The sequence below is a fragment of the Chenopodium album genome, chromosome 15 (genome assembly GCF_948465745.1).
Source record: "Chenopodium album chromosome 15, dcCheAlbu1.1, whole genome shotgun sequence".
Classification (NCBI taxonomy): domain Eukaryota; kingdom Viridiplantae; phylum Streptophyta; class Magnoliopsida; order Caryophyllales; family Amaranthaceae; genus Chenopodium; species Chenopodium album.
Genome location: NC_137848.1, coordinates 9,728,962 through 9,746,061, shown reverse-complemented (window position 1 = coordinate 9,746,061; position 17,100 = coordinate 9,728,962). Strand labels below are relative to the sequence as shown.

At 33.3% G+C, this 17,100-nt stretch overlaps 1 protein-coding gene and 1 pseudogene across 1 annotated transcript; one reads left to right on the top strand and one right to left on the bottom strand.

Moving 5' to 3' along the window:
* Positions 1-10,074: 10,074 nt before the first annotated feature.
* On the top strand, positions 10,075-12,506 carry LOC145580769 (putative inactive chitinase-like protein LaCIC). Its single transcript, XM_081637877.1, has 3 exons — positions 10,075-10,546; positions 10,919-11,069; positions 12,095-12,506. The coding sequence occupies exons 1-3, from the start codon at positions 10,075-10,077 to the stop codon at positions 12,504-12,506; spliced, it is 1,035 nt and encodes a 344-aa protein (XP_081494003.1).
* A 558-nt stretch (positions 12,507-13,064) lies between these two features.
* LOC145580767 (uncharacterized) lies at positions 13,065-15,554 on the bottom strand (annotated as a pseudogene).
* Positions 15,555-17,100: the final 1,546 nt, after the last annotated feature.

Here is a 17,100-nt window from a genome sequence, read left to right as displayed (position 1 = left end):
ATATTCAATCTTTCGATTGGAATCGGGTTCATTCTCATTACTGGCCAAAAGTAAGCTATTGGGAATGTTGGAAAAAGATGATGAGCTAGTGATGGATGTGAGAGGCCTGGGATAGAAATGATGGGGTTGGGATTCTGGTTGAAGGTTGTGGTGGAAGGATCGTCGGCCTGATTGCAGGGGATTGAAGTTGAAATTGGGAGGGATGGTAAGGTGATAATCGGAATATCTAGGGGTTCCTTAGCATGTTCATTCTGTTTGGTTGAAATCAAGGGAGAATAAGCCGGCGAGTCGCAGGATTGTTCATCTCCTGATCGCGAGTTTCCATATTTTCCATGGTTAGGTTTAGGGTTAAGGAGTTAGGTTTGATATGGATTGAAGGAATGATGTGATTGATAGGTAGAGAAGAAGTTTTAGAAGGGGGTAAAATAGGTGGGTTTGAATCGGGATTAGGTGTCGATGAAGAGGCGCCATTGGTGGTTCCATGGTGAATGATACTGGGAATTGCAACGCCATTAATGTTGGTGGTTTCCAACACTGATGTTTTTTCTGGGTAAGATCTTTGTTTGGATCCTTTCTTCTCAATTGCGGGGTCCCGAGGAAAGCTTCCATTTCTTCTATTTTTAATTGCTGCCTCTTCACATTCTTCTTCCACAAGCACTTCCCACTGAGTATTTTTAATTCGGTTTTTGTGGCTATTGGCTTCCCTAGAATGCTTCTCCTTATTCTTTTCATTTGTATTTTTCTGCTCTTTCTCTAGCTTTCCCTCCTTTTTCCTTTCATCTTTATTAATATATTTTTTCCTCAGTGCCGCCAAAACCCAAGGGCCATAGTCTTCTTTTTGCTCTAGCTGCAACCCTATACCCCCTTCCTTGTCCTTCTGTAAAACACTAGCTGCAGGTGTAGTTTCATGGTGCTCTGAGCTTATCTCCATTAGGTTATCTGTAACCTGGCCTTGTTCCGACACCGGTGTGTTCTGAATTACCCGCTTTCCTTTTTTTTATTTGACATTGATCTTTTGTATGACCAATCCAACCCCATTCAAAACATAGAGTATGAATTTTTTCAAATTCAATTTTTTGCCAAGCTTTACCAACCCATACTCTAGTGATTAATGGCTGATCTAGATTGATTTCAACACATACTCTAGCATATCTGCATTTACTGATCTTATCAGTGGAATAATCCACTCTGATTGGGTTCCCTACGACTTCTGCTATGTTATATAGAGCTTCCTTGTCATAATATTCCACCGGGAGTTTCGGGAATTTAATCCAGACTGATATATTCTTAAAACTTTCCGATGATGGTTTGAAATTCGGTTTCCATTTAGCTATCATCATGTAGTGATCGAAGATAAACCATGGCCCTCCGAAAAGCGCCTTCTCAAGATCATCCTTGTAACACCCCCAAATCTCCGTCTACAGAAATACCAGTATAATACGTATTATACCATAGAGATAGACTTAGGCGTATTACCGCCGCGTGATTACGCAAGGCTACTCAAACTTACTAAATAAACCAATACTTTGCAGCGGAAACTTCAAAACTCTTCTTTATTTAATAATAGACCAAAAATAGTAACCATTGTCATGAGTGCTCAAAAATAAATACAAGAACCAACATATCCTAATCTAGGTGAATCATTCCCGGGACTTCAAATGCTCATTTATGACTTCACCTGAAATTAGTCAACACTGTTTACCATTAAGGTAAACAGGGCGAACCAAAACAAAATAAGAAATACGGATTAGCAAAAGATGCCAAGTACGATAAGCGTAAGATAATTAAACTCAATTTATTCATAAACATGCTTTTGAAATCAATTCCATCCATTCCAATAATTAAATCAATAATTCCAACTCAAGATTTCAAAACTAATTTCAATAACCAATATTAATATCCAATAAATTCAATTCCACTTATTTTAAAATCAATTCCAATTATTCAAAAACCAATTCTAATTATTCAAAACCAATTCTAATCATTCAAAACCAATTCCAATCATTCAAAACCAATTCCAATTCCTCTCCCAAGTGTGCACACCCCCCAAGCTAGTCTCCTTATGTTACAAGGCTATTCTTGAGGAAAGACTCGGTCATACAAATTAAAGTCCAAAGTCTAATCAAATAAACCAAATCCGCATAGTGGGATTACTAACATGCTTATAAAGCTTTAATAATAATAATTCAATAAATCCTCTTTAAATCCAATACTTCCAACTTTTAATAATAATTCCAAAACTCCTTTTTATTAATTTCAACTTGCTTTCAAAATAAATCCCTTTTAAACATGAGTAATAATTAATTCATTTAAAACATGATATAAAATCAATACTCCAATTTATTTATTAAAACCAATTTATTTAAACATACTTTTATTTCATAATCATAATTCAATTCAATTTAATTCAATCATCACAAGAAATCATTCAAACATGCTCATTCAAACCAATCTTTTTCAAGGTATCTAACCACCTAACGTACCTTGATCCTTGCTTATTAAAACACACAAACGGAACCTCAAGATTCTTGCTCGAACACACCCTACAAATAAATATAACCTTAATTAATATAAGGTTAACAAATAATCACAATAATTAAACTAAAAACCTCCCAACTATATGTACATGAACCTTTTAAATTAATTTTCATAAACACCATTAAAAATCTGATTTTTTATAATTAAAACATGTCATATTAATTTTTTTTATAAATTTCCCCATAATAATTATAATTAATTGAATAAGAGAAAAGAAGAAGAAAAGATAAGAAACCAAGGAGAAGAGAAGGGAGAAGGTGGCGGCAAGGGCTGCTGGTAACAGCAGGTGGTGTCGGAAGGTGGAGGGCGGTGGAAGGTGGACGGTCGGAAGGTGGTGGTGCACGGTGGAGGTGGTGGTGCACAAGGAGAAAAAAGAAAAGAGTAAGAAATTAGTTAGAGAATTTGAGAGAGAATTATGAGAATTTGTGTGAGGTTTGATCATGAATTGAAGGGGTATTTATAGGCTAGTGTAAGCATGAATTATGGTAAGAAAATGTAGGAAGAATTATGGTAAGTAGGGTTTAAGGGATTACTTGGAGAAGTGAGTAAAAGAATTAAGGAAAGTTTGGATATTAAGGTGATTGTGTATACTTGAATATGGAAGGTATGTATATCATGAAAAATAATAAGGAAATTAGAATTACTTGGGGAATAATTAAGAAGAATGAATGGCAAGAAAATATGATGATTAGATATTAAAAAGATGGAGAATTAGAATTAAAGAAAATAAGAGATTTTGGGAGATGATTAAAAATATAATTTTACCAATTAAATTCCCCCAAAATAATTCAATAGGGCCGAAAATATTGAGCTTACCATAGCTAAAATTTTCGGACTCCTATAAATATATTTAGGAAGATTTTGCTCGGTTTTTAAGGAATAAATAATTGTATAAAATAAATAATTAAATAATTAATTAATTAAATACCAATTATTTACCAATAAATAATCAAGAAAAATCAGATTTTCCATTCATGGAAAATCCGAAAATCCTAGCTAATTATTGGAAAATTTCGGCCATAATAAAATAATTAATAAAATATTATTTTGCTTTAATTAAAATATCTGAAATATGTAAATAATCCTGTTTTTAAAATAGGATAAATGGATAATAAATCTTATCCAAAATAATGATTAGTTTTCAAAATACTTTTGGCGCCAAAATTCAAATATTATTTTGGCTCCAAATAATAAATTTACTAAAATACCCTTTTCATAAAATAATTCTTAATTAATTAATTAGAAAATACGTATGAAAATACGGGGTATTACAATCCTAAAGGAAAAATCTAAATAAATACACACCATTTTCCATCTCAATCACTTCAAGACCCCCTCTTGGATTCCACATTTTGTGAACCCTTTGATTCATGAATTCTGCTATGATCTTTAGTCCGAGACACTCCTTTAGCTTTTCTTTCTGAAACCTCACGGCATGAATGTGATTATTGATATCCTCATCATCATCCTCCCATTCTTGTGAGGCTATATCATAATTTTTCTTGCTTCATTAAACCACTGAGATGAATTCGTTACTGCCTCCCTAAACGATTCCACCATCTTTCTTGTTGGACTACTGCTCTTTTTGTAATCACCCTCAGTATCCTCTGTTTGAGTAACAACTGCTTCAACCCTCTCTGTTTGGGTAACAGCAGTCTCGACCCTTTTTGCTTGCCCTACCTCAGTGTGGGGTGCCCCTTGCTGACTTTCCTGAATGATTTCCATAGCTTCATCCAGCTGGTCTGGAGGAGCAAGCTCCATGCCCAAATCCAGCCTCGTGACTGATCTATTAACCAAGTCTAACTCTTGTGTAGACTCCATCTCTATGTCTGAAGAGGATTCCACATTCACTAACTAACACAAATGGACCGAGTAGAACGGATTTAGTCTAAAGAAAAACTTGTAACGGCTAAACCAAATGCAAAGTAAGCATTCGAAAGTGCACTACTTACCCCCTGCTAGAAGGAAGCTCCTGGAGCTTCGAACACTATTGTGTTGGAGGGACTCTCCGATGGCCAGACTTCTAGAGAGAGAAAGTTTAAGATTCTTTAATTTACTTTATTCTATTAATACAATTGTACTGGAACATGAGCATATATTACAAGTCTTTCACTGAATTGAAGTACGTACAAAATGCATAAAAGTAAAGTTTACTCTAATAGGTTAATTGTGAAAGATTTCGATTTAGGGCCTGTTCTGATTTACTAAGCTGAACTAAACTGAATATTTTATTAGTGAATGAAATTAGGAACTGAACAGAACTGAAAATAAGCTGAAGAGAACGAGCTCGTAATAGGGGATATTTTCTTACCTTTTTCTAATCCATATCAAGAGATTTCTTATGAATATTATGCAGACATTTATACTTTAAAAAATGTTTGTTTATATATTTGCTTCATTTAAATGTTTTTGAAGCTCTTTTTTTTTCCCTATATTTTAAAAATAATTGTAACCTTAATTAACGATAAGTTGATCAATTATTCTCAAATAAAGTATGTATATACTCAAAGCTGTTCTAATACATTTATCGTATGTATGCAAATAGTTATAATAAAATAAAATAAAATGCAAATAGGCATATGGCATTAATGTCAACTGCAAAAACTCTTTCAAAAACTCGTACAGATCATACGCATTAGAATCCCCAGTAAAAAAAATAAAAGTATCTTGGGATATGCACCAAGGCACCATGTATGCCACATCATGGCCACCATGTCTATGCAATTTAACACTAATGGCTTGTTTGGTTGATCTTATTTTTGCTTATTTGAACTTATTTGATCTGATCTGAATGTCAGATTTGACCAAGCTTTGACCTTGAATATACGATAATCTATACGGAAAAACTATATCAAATGAGGTCTTGTTAGATTCGTAATAATGTGTATTTTATTAATATGTGATTTTCGTAATTTTTTCATTACGAAATTAAAGATTTAGCGATAAAAAAACTGCACATAAAATAATGATCTGATCTAAACTTGTTTTTTTTTTTATCTGATATGAACTTATTTTTTTTTTCTGATGTAATCTAAACTCTTTTTTTTTTTTTTTGTGAAATAAGTAAAAATAAGGTGAATTAAACAAGGTCTTACACACTACTCGTGTGACCTCGTGGCTATTAATTATTGTAATGGGAAACATCATCTTTATTACAAGTACTCCATATTTTGATATTTATCATAATTTATTTTTAAATAATTGCCATGGGAAACTTCATCTTATTTAATTATTTATCTTAATTCTCAAAACTTGAGATACAAAATAAAGAAAAATATAAAATGTTCAGCAAAATTTGTGGCGAAGTAAAGCTGTGCCAGATTGGCAGGAAATAGGAAAATGATTTTAATTTCCCACGGCTATAAGTTTATTAACCATTTAACCATGCATTGTCACAAGCTCACAACTCACAAGGCTCGATCACGAAGATTTTATACATGTGCCAATAAAGAGTTATTCGAGGCCATTAGTCAGGTACGAGTATTTGTTAAGATATCATATACGGAGTATCAAGTTATGTTTAGCGAGCGTAAAAGAGGATCCCGTAAAAGACAATGTAAAATCTCGTAATGATATTATCGAGATATAATAGAAAAATTAAATTATGTATGAGATTAATATCACATGTGATATTAAGATTAGGAAATATGTCAAATTGATTCACAAAGTTCTCATCTTCTCATTCATCAGTTAAGCAATATTTATAAGAATACAATCCTTGGGGAACAATTCTCCTAACCAAGATAACATTCCCAAGATATAATTATATACCTAAAATATATTATCTCCTAATTAGATATACTCTATCTTAACATCTCCCCTCAAGATGGAGCATAAAGATCCCGAATGCCCATCTTGCCAAGTAATGTCTCAAATTGAGTCTTTCCCAAGGCTTTTGTAAAAATGCCTGCAAGTTGTTCCTTCGTAGGAACATATGATGGCGAAATCAAACCATCTGTAATTGCATCTCTCACTAAATGCATATCAACCTCAATATGTTTCGTTCTTTCATGAAATACCGGGTTTTGTGCAATGTACAAAGCCGACTGACTGTCACAAAATAACTTCATACCCTGTGAATGTTGCACACCCAAATCTCTTAGGACTTGTTTCAACCACTTCAATTCACATGTCACGGCCGCCATTGACCTATACTCCGCCTCCGAAGATGAAGTAGAAACCGTAGGTTGCTTCTTAGTTTTCCAGGACACCGGGGAAAAACCAAGTAGCACAAACCAACCTGTCAATGACCGCCTAGTAAGAGGACAACTTGCCCAATTAGAGTCACACCATCCCTCTAATCTCAGAGCACTGTCGGAACGAAGAAGAATTCCCTGTCCCGAATTTTTCTTCAAGTAATGCACCACACGAAGTGCGGCATCCCAATGTTCCTCTTTCGGAGCCTGCATAAACTGAGACAATATATGAACGGAGTACACTAAATCCGGTCTAGTCACTGTTAAATAAATTAGACGTCCAACAAGGCGTCTGTATTTTTCCACATCCTCCAACACTTTGCCTTTCACCAGAGCTAATTTATGATTCTGTTCCATAGGAAAATCTGCAGGCTTAGCACCTAACAACTCAGTCTCAGAAATAATATCAAGAGCATATTTCCGTTGACAAATATAGAACCCTTGATTGCTTCTAGCAACCTCAAGTCCTAGGAAATACTTCAAAGCTCCCAAGTCCTTCATCTTAAAACAGTTTCCCAAGTATGCCTTGAACTGTGACAAGGCAACTGTATCGTTCCCTGCAACAATTAAATCATCAACATAGATCAAAACATTCAACTGTAATTTTCCTTTGGTCAAAGTGAACAAAGAATAATCAGAATAGTTTTGTTTAAATCCATATTTCTTCAATGCCGACGTCAATTTTGCAAACCAACATCTAGGAGCTCGCCTGAGATCATACAACGATTTCTTCATCTTGCAGACATAATCAGAATTATTTTTGTTGAAACCAGGGGGTATTTTCATATATATTTCTTCCTGTAAGTCACCATGCAAAAATGCATTATGCACATCCATCTGATGTACTTCCCAATTTTTAACAGCTGCTACTGCCATAAAAGTTCGAACTGTCGCCATTTTAGCTACCGGTGCAAACGTCTCATTGTAATCTAGACCTTCAACTTGGTGGGTACCCAAGATGACTAATCGTGCCTTCAATCTCAACAATTTACCATGCTCGTCACGTTTTTCCGTATACACCCATTTGCTACCAAGGGCTTTCTTTCCAGGCGGAAGCTTGTCAAGAACCCACGTACCTTGCTCTTCTAGAGCCTTGATCTCTGCAGCCATTGCGTCTCTCCACCCTACATGCTTCATAGCCTCTTTAAAAGTTTTAGGCTCATGACCTGTTGTTATAGCTGCAATGTACTTTTTATGTTTTTCTGAAAAACGTGAGCAATCAACAAAATATGTTGAGGGGATAAGGAGTACCTGAGGAGGATGATGTAGGTGAAGCATTGCTAGATGGACTGTTTTGCCGTATTGTGTACGTCACAAAATCACGATATTTAGTTGACGGAATCTTTGGCCGCTTTCCTTTTCCCATTTCCTCAACGGTTCCCCCCACTCACGGACCTCCTGTGCATGCTCTACAACAGCACCCTCACCCGCACTCTCACCCTTACTCAAGGTCTACAGCTGCGGTGAGGGATGGGGTAACCGCTGCCTACCTGCGCCAGCTGCCGCTGGCTTCCCAGCAAGCTGATCAGGGGCTGTTGGGTCGTTGGCAGACTTGTCCGCAGGTGGGCTGCGGTTTTCCTCATCATGCCGCAGCCTGGCTGCGTTCCTTGCTGCCCCTCTTGAATGCACCTCATTCCCTCCAACGAGCCACTCATCATCACTAAAATATGCATCTGTCAAAGGCACTTGACACTCCCTAGGTGTATGTGTATTTTGTGGTTCAATGTAGGGAAAAATTGTCTCAATAAAGTGTACATCACGGGATACAAATATTTCATTGGTTTCTAAATCAAGCACTATCCATCCCTTTTTTCCAAACGGATATCCCAAAAACACACATTTTCTACTCCGACTAGCAAATTTATCTCCTTTACTCCGTTGATTATGAGCATAGCATAAACAACCCAAAACACGAAGATACTCATATGAAGGAGGTTTATTAAACAAGATTTCAAACGGAGTTTTATTTTCAAGCAGAGGTGTTGGGGTTCCATTTGTCAAGTGACAAGCCGATAAAACACATTCTCAAAAGGAGGAGAAATTAGGAGAAATTTATCGAAAGGAGGAGTATGACAGCATGAGCTTGAAAAGTTAATTAATACTCCATCTGTTTCATTTTATTAAGGAGTACGAAGTATTTATATATTTCATTAATTAGTACATAATGTTAGATATGATTTATAATCGAGCGATAATTTTATTTTATGTGCGCAAACCCCAAACGTAGAAGTCATGGCCAGATTTTGAGCTGATGACAAAAACTAACAAACGTCTTTCAAGTGTTAGATAAGAGAACTAAAACTAGAAATATTAAAGTAAAATAAACCTTAATTATAACAATCTATGCATGATTTTAACATGGATTTCAAGCTTAATATTCCCTTCGTTCTTTATGTTAGTTTTATTTACGTATGTTGATGCAAATCATTGATTGCAAATGTCTTAAATCTTACCCTAGCAAAAATTATAGAAAATAGATATTAATATAATAATATACCCACCAAGACAAATTAAACTAGATTTTATATGATGACTATGTTTGTTCTTACAAATAGAGAGAATGAAGTTTAGAAGATTTCCTCTCATTTTTGATAGCCAAAAGGTAGATTTTAAATGGGATTAATATTATGAAATGGAGGGAGTACTATTTTCTCCCTTCGTTTTTTAAATACTTGCTCCACTCTTTTTTTTTCGGCCGTTTTTAAATATTTACTCCATTTTCTTATTTGGAAAGCTTTTACAATATTTAATTCATTTCTCTCACCTAATGGGCCCAACATAAATCATATTTTATTAATTTCATATTCTCACTCCTTCAATTCTCTCCACTATTTTTTTTTTAATTTTATATTCTTCCACCTACCCAACTACCTCCATATTTTATTACTTTCTCCAATTTCTCCTAAAACTCCGTATATAGAGAAACACAGTAAGAATTTAAAAACGGAGGGAGTAATAATTTAATTAGTTACCTAAAGCCCCAGGAATGCTCACTAGATGATTTTAAATCTATTAAACTACTTGATCCGATATTTGGTACTCTGAAATTTGGCATTGGGGTTGATGTCAAAACATGTTAGCTGTTCCACTACGTGCCAAAACAAAAGAAGAAGTACATACACGTAAACATTATACGAGTACAAAATAAATTAATTAACATTTCTTCTTCCTAAAAATAAAATAAAATAAATAAAATTAATTAACATGTGATAATGCATGCCTTGCATGGGAGTGATTAAACTATATAATCCGTACGACCTAAATTTTCTATAAATTCACTTGAATCCCTCCATTAATTTCACAAACAACTCAAATAATCTCAAAATTAATCAAAGAAACAATGTCAAATAAATTTAATAAGAGTTTGTTAGTAACATGTTTATTAATTTTCACTTTAGTCTTCTTACTAGACCAAGATGAAGCTGAACAATGTGGGTCACAAGTAGATCACAAGTTTAATTGCACACAAGGTTATTGTTGTAGCAATTATGGTTGGTGTGGCAACACTGAGGCCTTTTGTGGTGAAGGACATTGTCAAAGCCAATGTCCCGAGCCTTCGCCTCCTACACCGCCTCCACCTCCACCACCACCCATGCCACCTAGTCCTATAACTGATATATTTTCCGAGGACTTGTTTGAAGAAATGCTTAAACATCGAAATGATGTTCGATGCAAGTCTAACGGGTTCTATACTTACTATGCTTTTATTACTGCTGCTACTTCTTTTCCCGAGTTTTGTAATACAGGGGACGTCGAAACTAGGAAGCGTGAACTTGCTGCTTTCTTTGGCCAGACTTCTCAAGAAACCAATGGTTTGTTCAACTTCTTATGACTTCTTTATATTTCTTCAATTGTCATGTCATATGATCATCAGTTTTTATGCTAAGGATTATCGACTTATCATGTCACATATTTATATAGTTGCATGTCGTGTAAAATATTACCCCTTTTAACAAAAGTTGTCACATTCTCTTCACCTCATATTTAAAAATTTAACAGCATATGTAATATCACAAATTATTATTCATAGTGTATACACTTGGCCTTCCTACCACTAAAGTATATAGAGGTAGTACATAATTATAATTATAATGAACGTCGTAAAGTATGTGACAAATTTGATACACGACTATACGAATATATATCCATCTATTAAATATTTGATTTGTGTATGGACAAAAAAGGGGGATGGCCAACAGCAGAAGATGGACCATATGCATGGGGATATTGCTTCATCAAAGAAGATACCACAACCGATTATTGTGTTCCTTCGACTGAATGGCCTTGTGCTGCTGGCAAGAAGTACTATGGGCGTGGACCTATTCAACTTTCCTAGTATGTTTCATACCCTTAATTACTTTCCTAATTCTAGCTAGTTAATCTATAGTTACTCATTAAATTTTGTTACTCTTTAATTTTTGTACATTTTTATTGGCTATAAGATCTTGAATAGTTAAAATACTTAATTGATAGATTAAGTAGAGGGTTTGTTGGAGACTTGGAGGTATGTCCCGTTATCTTGATTAACCTGATCAACTGTTATCTTCAATTGACTTAAAATAATTTTTTGCTGATTCAAACTGGGTGTGTTTTCTTTATCTTAAAATTATATTTTCTAGGATTTATTAGATTTAATAAAGGCTGATCATATTCAATCATGTTTAAGTCACCCTAATTTTTTGTTCATAAGTTCAATTCAGATAAAATCTAGTTAAGAGAACACACTCTAATTTTTGTTAATTTTAAGTGTCACTTTATTATTAGATATGCCAAGGTGTATGCATCATAAGCCTATAAGATACTCCCTCCATTTTAAAATACTTGCTTCACTTTTTATTTTTAACCGTTTTTAAATAATTACTCTATTTCTTTATTTGAAAAGCTTTTACAATGTTTAATTCATTCTCTCACTCAGTGCGCCCAACATAAATCATATTTTATCAACTTTATATTCTCCCTCCTCCAATTCTCTCAACTACTTTTGCTTTTTACAGAGTATAATTTTTTATTCTTCCACTTACCCCACTACCTCCATATTATTATTACTTTCTCCAATTTCTCCTAAAAACTCTGCGCATGGAGAAATAGAGCAAGTATTAATACGGATGGAGTAATTCTACTTTATGTTTTAGTTCCAAAAAGTTGGTTTATGTATGTACTCTGCTTGTCACTGTGTAAAAAGATCAATTTCTTAATTATTCTAGTGATTGATGAATTAATTAGCCATTTAACTATAGGGTAAAATAAATCCATTAAATTAATTTGTACCATTTCAATAACCTTGTGTTATAACTTATACTCTTTATTTCGTTACACTAAGCTAATAAAAGTGTCCTTTCATATTTGGGTGTAATTTGCAGCAACTACAATTACGGACAAGCAGGAGTGGGACTAGAACTACCACTTCTAACTGACCCAGATATAGTAGAAAAAGACGCGATCATAGCGTTCAAGACGGCTATATGGTTCTGGATGACACCCCAGGCTCCCAAGCCATCTTGCCACAACGTTATAACCGGGCAATGGGAACCAACTCAAGCGGACATAGCTGCTGGTCGAGTGGCTGGTTACGGGTTAACCATAAATATAATTAATGGTGGTCTCGAATGTAACATACCAGCACCCGATACACGAGTTGAGAATCGTATTGGATATTACAAGCGTTACTGTGATATTCTTAATGTTACTTATGGTGAGAACCTTGATTGCTACCATCAAAAACCTTTTAATTGGGGATATTATCTATCTCGTGGAGGTGCATTTTCGGCCTAGCTACATCATCGATCGATCTTTGAGTTGATTATGGTCTAGGAGTATGTTGTATTAGTACGTTCAAAATCTATATGTACTAGATACAAATCATACAATATATAATAAAGTGACGCATAAATTCCGCAGTTTGTTCCCAATAATCAATAGTACGTATTGGTCCTCTTGGACCTCGTGATAATGTGCTAACCATGTAAAAAATATTAATAAAAGGGTGTGTGGTACATTACACTCCATTTTGTGTATATTAATCATCACTACAACAAAATAAAGTAAAGGTAACAGTGCAAAACCATTGCCTAATATAAAAAAAGTGTTGTCTTGTAGCTAAAGCAACACATATGAGGCGTAATATATGCCCTCGTTTAGCCCCGTTCCTGGGAATTTATGGGTCCTAGGCATAATGTAATAAGAGGGCCCCCTACATAAACAAAATTTTTTATACGCAATAAATTTAAATAAAAACACAATGAAAATAACTTATATTATTTAAATAGTAAGTCTCGATACACAATAATGACTTTGTATAATTTTAAAATTAAATTTCTCCCTCCTAAAAAATCATAAAAACCGATTTCTTCTAGCATTTTTTGATGCAAAATCATTTATAATTACATCAACATCAATGTTTTCTAACATATCCGCCTCAATTGACAATGTTGCCAAACCATTCAACCTTTCTTGTGACATTGATGACCTCAAGTAAGTTTTGATCAGCTTCAATTTTGAAAAACTTCTTTCCGCACTTGCCACGGTCACAAGCACCATTAATAGAACTCGATATGCAATGGACACGTTCGGATAACAATCTGCAAGTTTAACAAATTTAAGAATATCAATGGCAGACATGAATTTGTTTGGCAAAGTAAATTGTAACACCTTTAATTCAGAGAACAAATCATCTACATCAACATCCGATAAATTGCCATGAGAAAAGGTAGTGTGAAATCTGAAACAACATTCTTTTAAGTCATCATCATTATATGACTTTAACTTTCTTGAATCATATAAAAAACGAAAAATCCTTTCAAATGTCTTCAATTCCTCAAATCTGTTTTTCAAAGATGTAATTGCCATATCAACAACAACAAGAAAATAATGTACTCTAAATGATTCTTTGGGTGACATATTTTCATCTTGATCCTCATTGTTCTCTCCAAAATGTTTTTTTCTTATCATAGTACGTTTTGCTGGAAAGATGGGTTCAACATCCATTTCAAGTACAATACTTTTTGCAAGAATCATACTTTTTGTAAAACCTTCTTCTCGATATTTTTCAAAATAAGAAAAAACATCTTCTATATGTTTTATTGTATCATCAATGCACATATTCTTAGATTGCAATTTTTTGCTAATCATATTTATAGCAAACAAAATATCATACCAAATAACCATACCAAGCAAAAACTCAAAACATCCAATTGCATTAAATAAACTCTCTGCCTCACTTTTTGTCTTTGCATCATTATCACAAGAATCATATAATTCCGCCAATGCCAATCTTATTTGAGGACATTGAAATCTAATAGCTTTAACACTCTTAATTCGACTTTCCCAACGAGTATTAGACAAATATTTCATTGTTAAACCGGGAACATTATCAAGTAAAATTTTCCATCTTTTAGTAGATCCCAAAAAGAGTGAATATAAGCGTTGTATAACACCAAAAAAGGAAATAGCCTTAACACAAGAATGAGCCATATCACCAAGAGTTAAATTAAGACTATGACAAGCACATGGCATGTATGATGCTCTAGGATTAATTTCAAGAAATCTCTTTTGAACACCTTGATGTTTTCCTTTCATATTGGAACCATTATCATATCCTTGCCCCCTAACATTATCAACATTAAGATCAAGGGTAGTTAACACATGTAGTAGCTCATTAAATAGTCCCAACCCTGATGTATCATCAACTTTTAAAAATTCCAAAAAAAACTATTCAATTTTAATTTTATTATTTGACATATTTACACATCGAATTATAAGAGTCATTTGTTCTTGATGGCTCACATCAGGGGTGCAATCAAGAATTAGAGAAAAATATTTTGCCTCTTTGATGATATTAATAATAGACTTTTTAACACTTTGGGACAAAAGAGAAATAAACTCATTTTGAATTTTATGTCCAAGATAATGATAATGAATTTCTCGATCTTGAATGCGTCTCACATGATCTTGCATTATTAAATCAGATTCTGCAATCATTTCAATCAATCCAAGGAAATTGCCATTTCTATTTTGATATAATTTTTCATTTGTTCCTCTAAAGGCAAGATTATTCTTAGCAAGACATTTCACAACCGAAAATATCCTACGTAGAACTTGTCTCCAGCGCTCCTTTTCTTTTATAATTTCTTCTTGCAAGTGCTTATCAATTGTTTCATTTTTATCCAATCTCATTCTCAATTCATTCCATGTATTGATATTAGTCATATGCTCAATATTGTTTTCATGTTGTTTGAGTCTTTGACTAATATGTTTCCAATCATTTAAACAATCATTCGCTAGCAAAATTAAGTTACTAGAAGATTTAAACAACTTACAACAAAAACATTATGCTTTATCATTAGCTTTGTAATAAACTAACCATTTTCGATCATTAATCTCACCATTGCTTAATTTTCTGGAATAACAGGAATATGAAAAATGCCTAAAATTTTTGTCCAAAGGAAATTCAAGATTCATTTCTCTAATAGGCCCCCTTTCAACTAAAATATCCTTTGATTTGGTGTCAAGATTCTCCCAATTTCTTGGATCATAAATATCAATATAAGGAATTTCTTGTTCATTATTATCAACGCCAAAATTATCAAGATTAGAAGTGTTAGGCACATCAGTAGGAACACTCGAATCATCATTATTAACCTCATCAAAGTCATCATTTGCATGATCAATATTGTCATTTAACTAATCAATATTTTCATTGGACTGAGCTACATTTTTAACAACAAATTTATCAAGAGCTCCACATTGTGATTTTATTAACTCCTCATTTCTTCTTCTTTTATTTCGTTTTTGACTGCCAAATAAATGCTTTTTAGGCAACATATCATATATTTAAAAAAAATAAAAGAGCTAGATTAAGAACAATAGCACCTGTAAAATATTGATTTGTGAAGAAAAATTGTAGAATCTGAAGTGAGCATATGTAATTGGCAGCAATCTCAAATTTCCACAACTCTAAAATACACAATTTAACTGATTGATAACCTGTTAAAATTCAAAACAGAAATTAGAAGTTTGAAACATGATAAATTTGATAAATAAAAAACAAACAGAGGAAGAATTGTATACCTTTGCCTAATCGGTAACCAAAGAAAAAGATCAATTTGCCAATGATGCCATGAAACTCATCATAAACAACCAATAATAAGAAGATGAGAGTCGAATATTTGGTGATAGATGAATTATTTTTATTGCTATTTGTCTTGTTTAATATTTTAACCGTTGCCATAATATTAATTAGCCAAAATTAAAAGGCTTGAATTTCGGTAATGAAATAAATCTGAAACAGTGCATTTGGAAAGATTAAAATTCTGGAGAAAATTCTCATAGAAACTGGTAGATAGAAGAAGAAGTGAAGCGTTGCCTTGTAATCTCCACCTAAATTGACAGCTAATTAATATACTAATTTAATGTTAATTGCTGAAAAAAAAGGCAATAATTATCTTTTTAAAACTAGCTGTCTTTTTTTTAATAACAAGTAAAAGTACGGAGCAGCTATTGATAAGTATTGAAGCTGTTTTTTTTTTTAATTTGTGGGCCCCCTTTTGGTGTGGGCCCTAGGCGGCCGCACTCGGGGCCTACCCTCAGGGTCGGCCCTGCCCTCGTTGTCTATTCATAAGGCAACATATTTTTATTCAAAAGCAACAATTTTGAAAGCCAAGGTAAAATGATACATAAGGCAACACTTTTACAAAGACAACAAATGAAAAATGTTGCCATCTAAGGAGACAATTCAAAAATGTTTCTAAATGTTGTCACTCCCAAGCGTTTAGTAATTGGTAGGGCTCGAATTTGTGACTTTAAACTTGCTTGTATATATATATATATATATATATATATATATATATATATATATATATATATATATATATATATATATATATATATATATATATATATATATATATATATATATATATATACACATAAAAGCAACATCTTAAATTATGTTGTCTTTTTAATATAAATGTTGCCATAAATATTAATGTTATATTTTCAAACAATAGTTTTGTTATTATTATCTTTTCATGCAACAATTATTATATTTGTTGTCTTAGACAAGAAAAAGGTAACACTTTAAGCGATTGTTGCCTTATATAGTTTAGAGCAACACCTTTTTTCTGTTACTTTAGTTCAAGGTAACAAATAAATATTGTTGCGTTAGATTATTAAGAGTAACATTTCTGTAAGTGTTGCAATCTTAAGTGTTGCCTATTCTCATTTTTTTTGTAGTGCATCGATCGATCTTTAAGTTGATTATGGTCTAGGACTAGGAGTTTGTTGTATTAGTACGATATTTTGTTGGGTCTGTTTCTAGTCGTCTAATCCTTATCTTGTTGACTATTGATTGGGAAAATACAAGTTTATA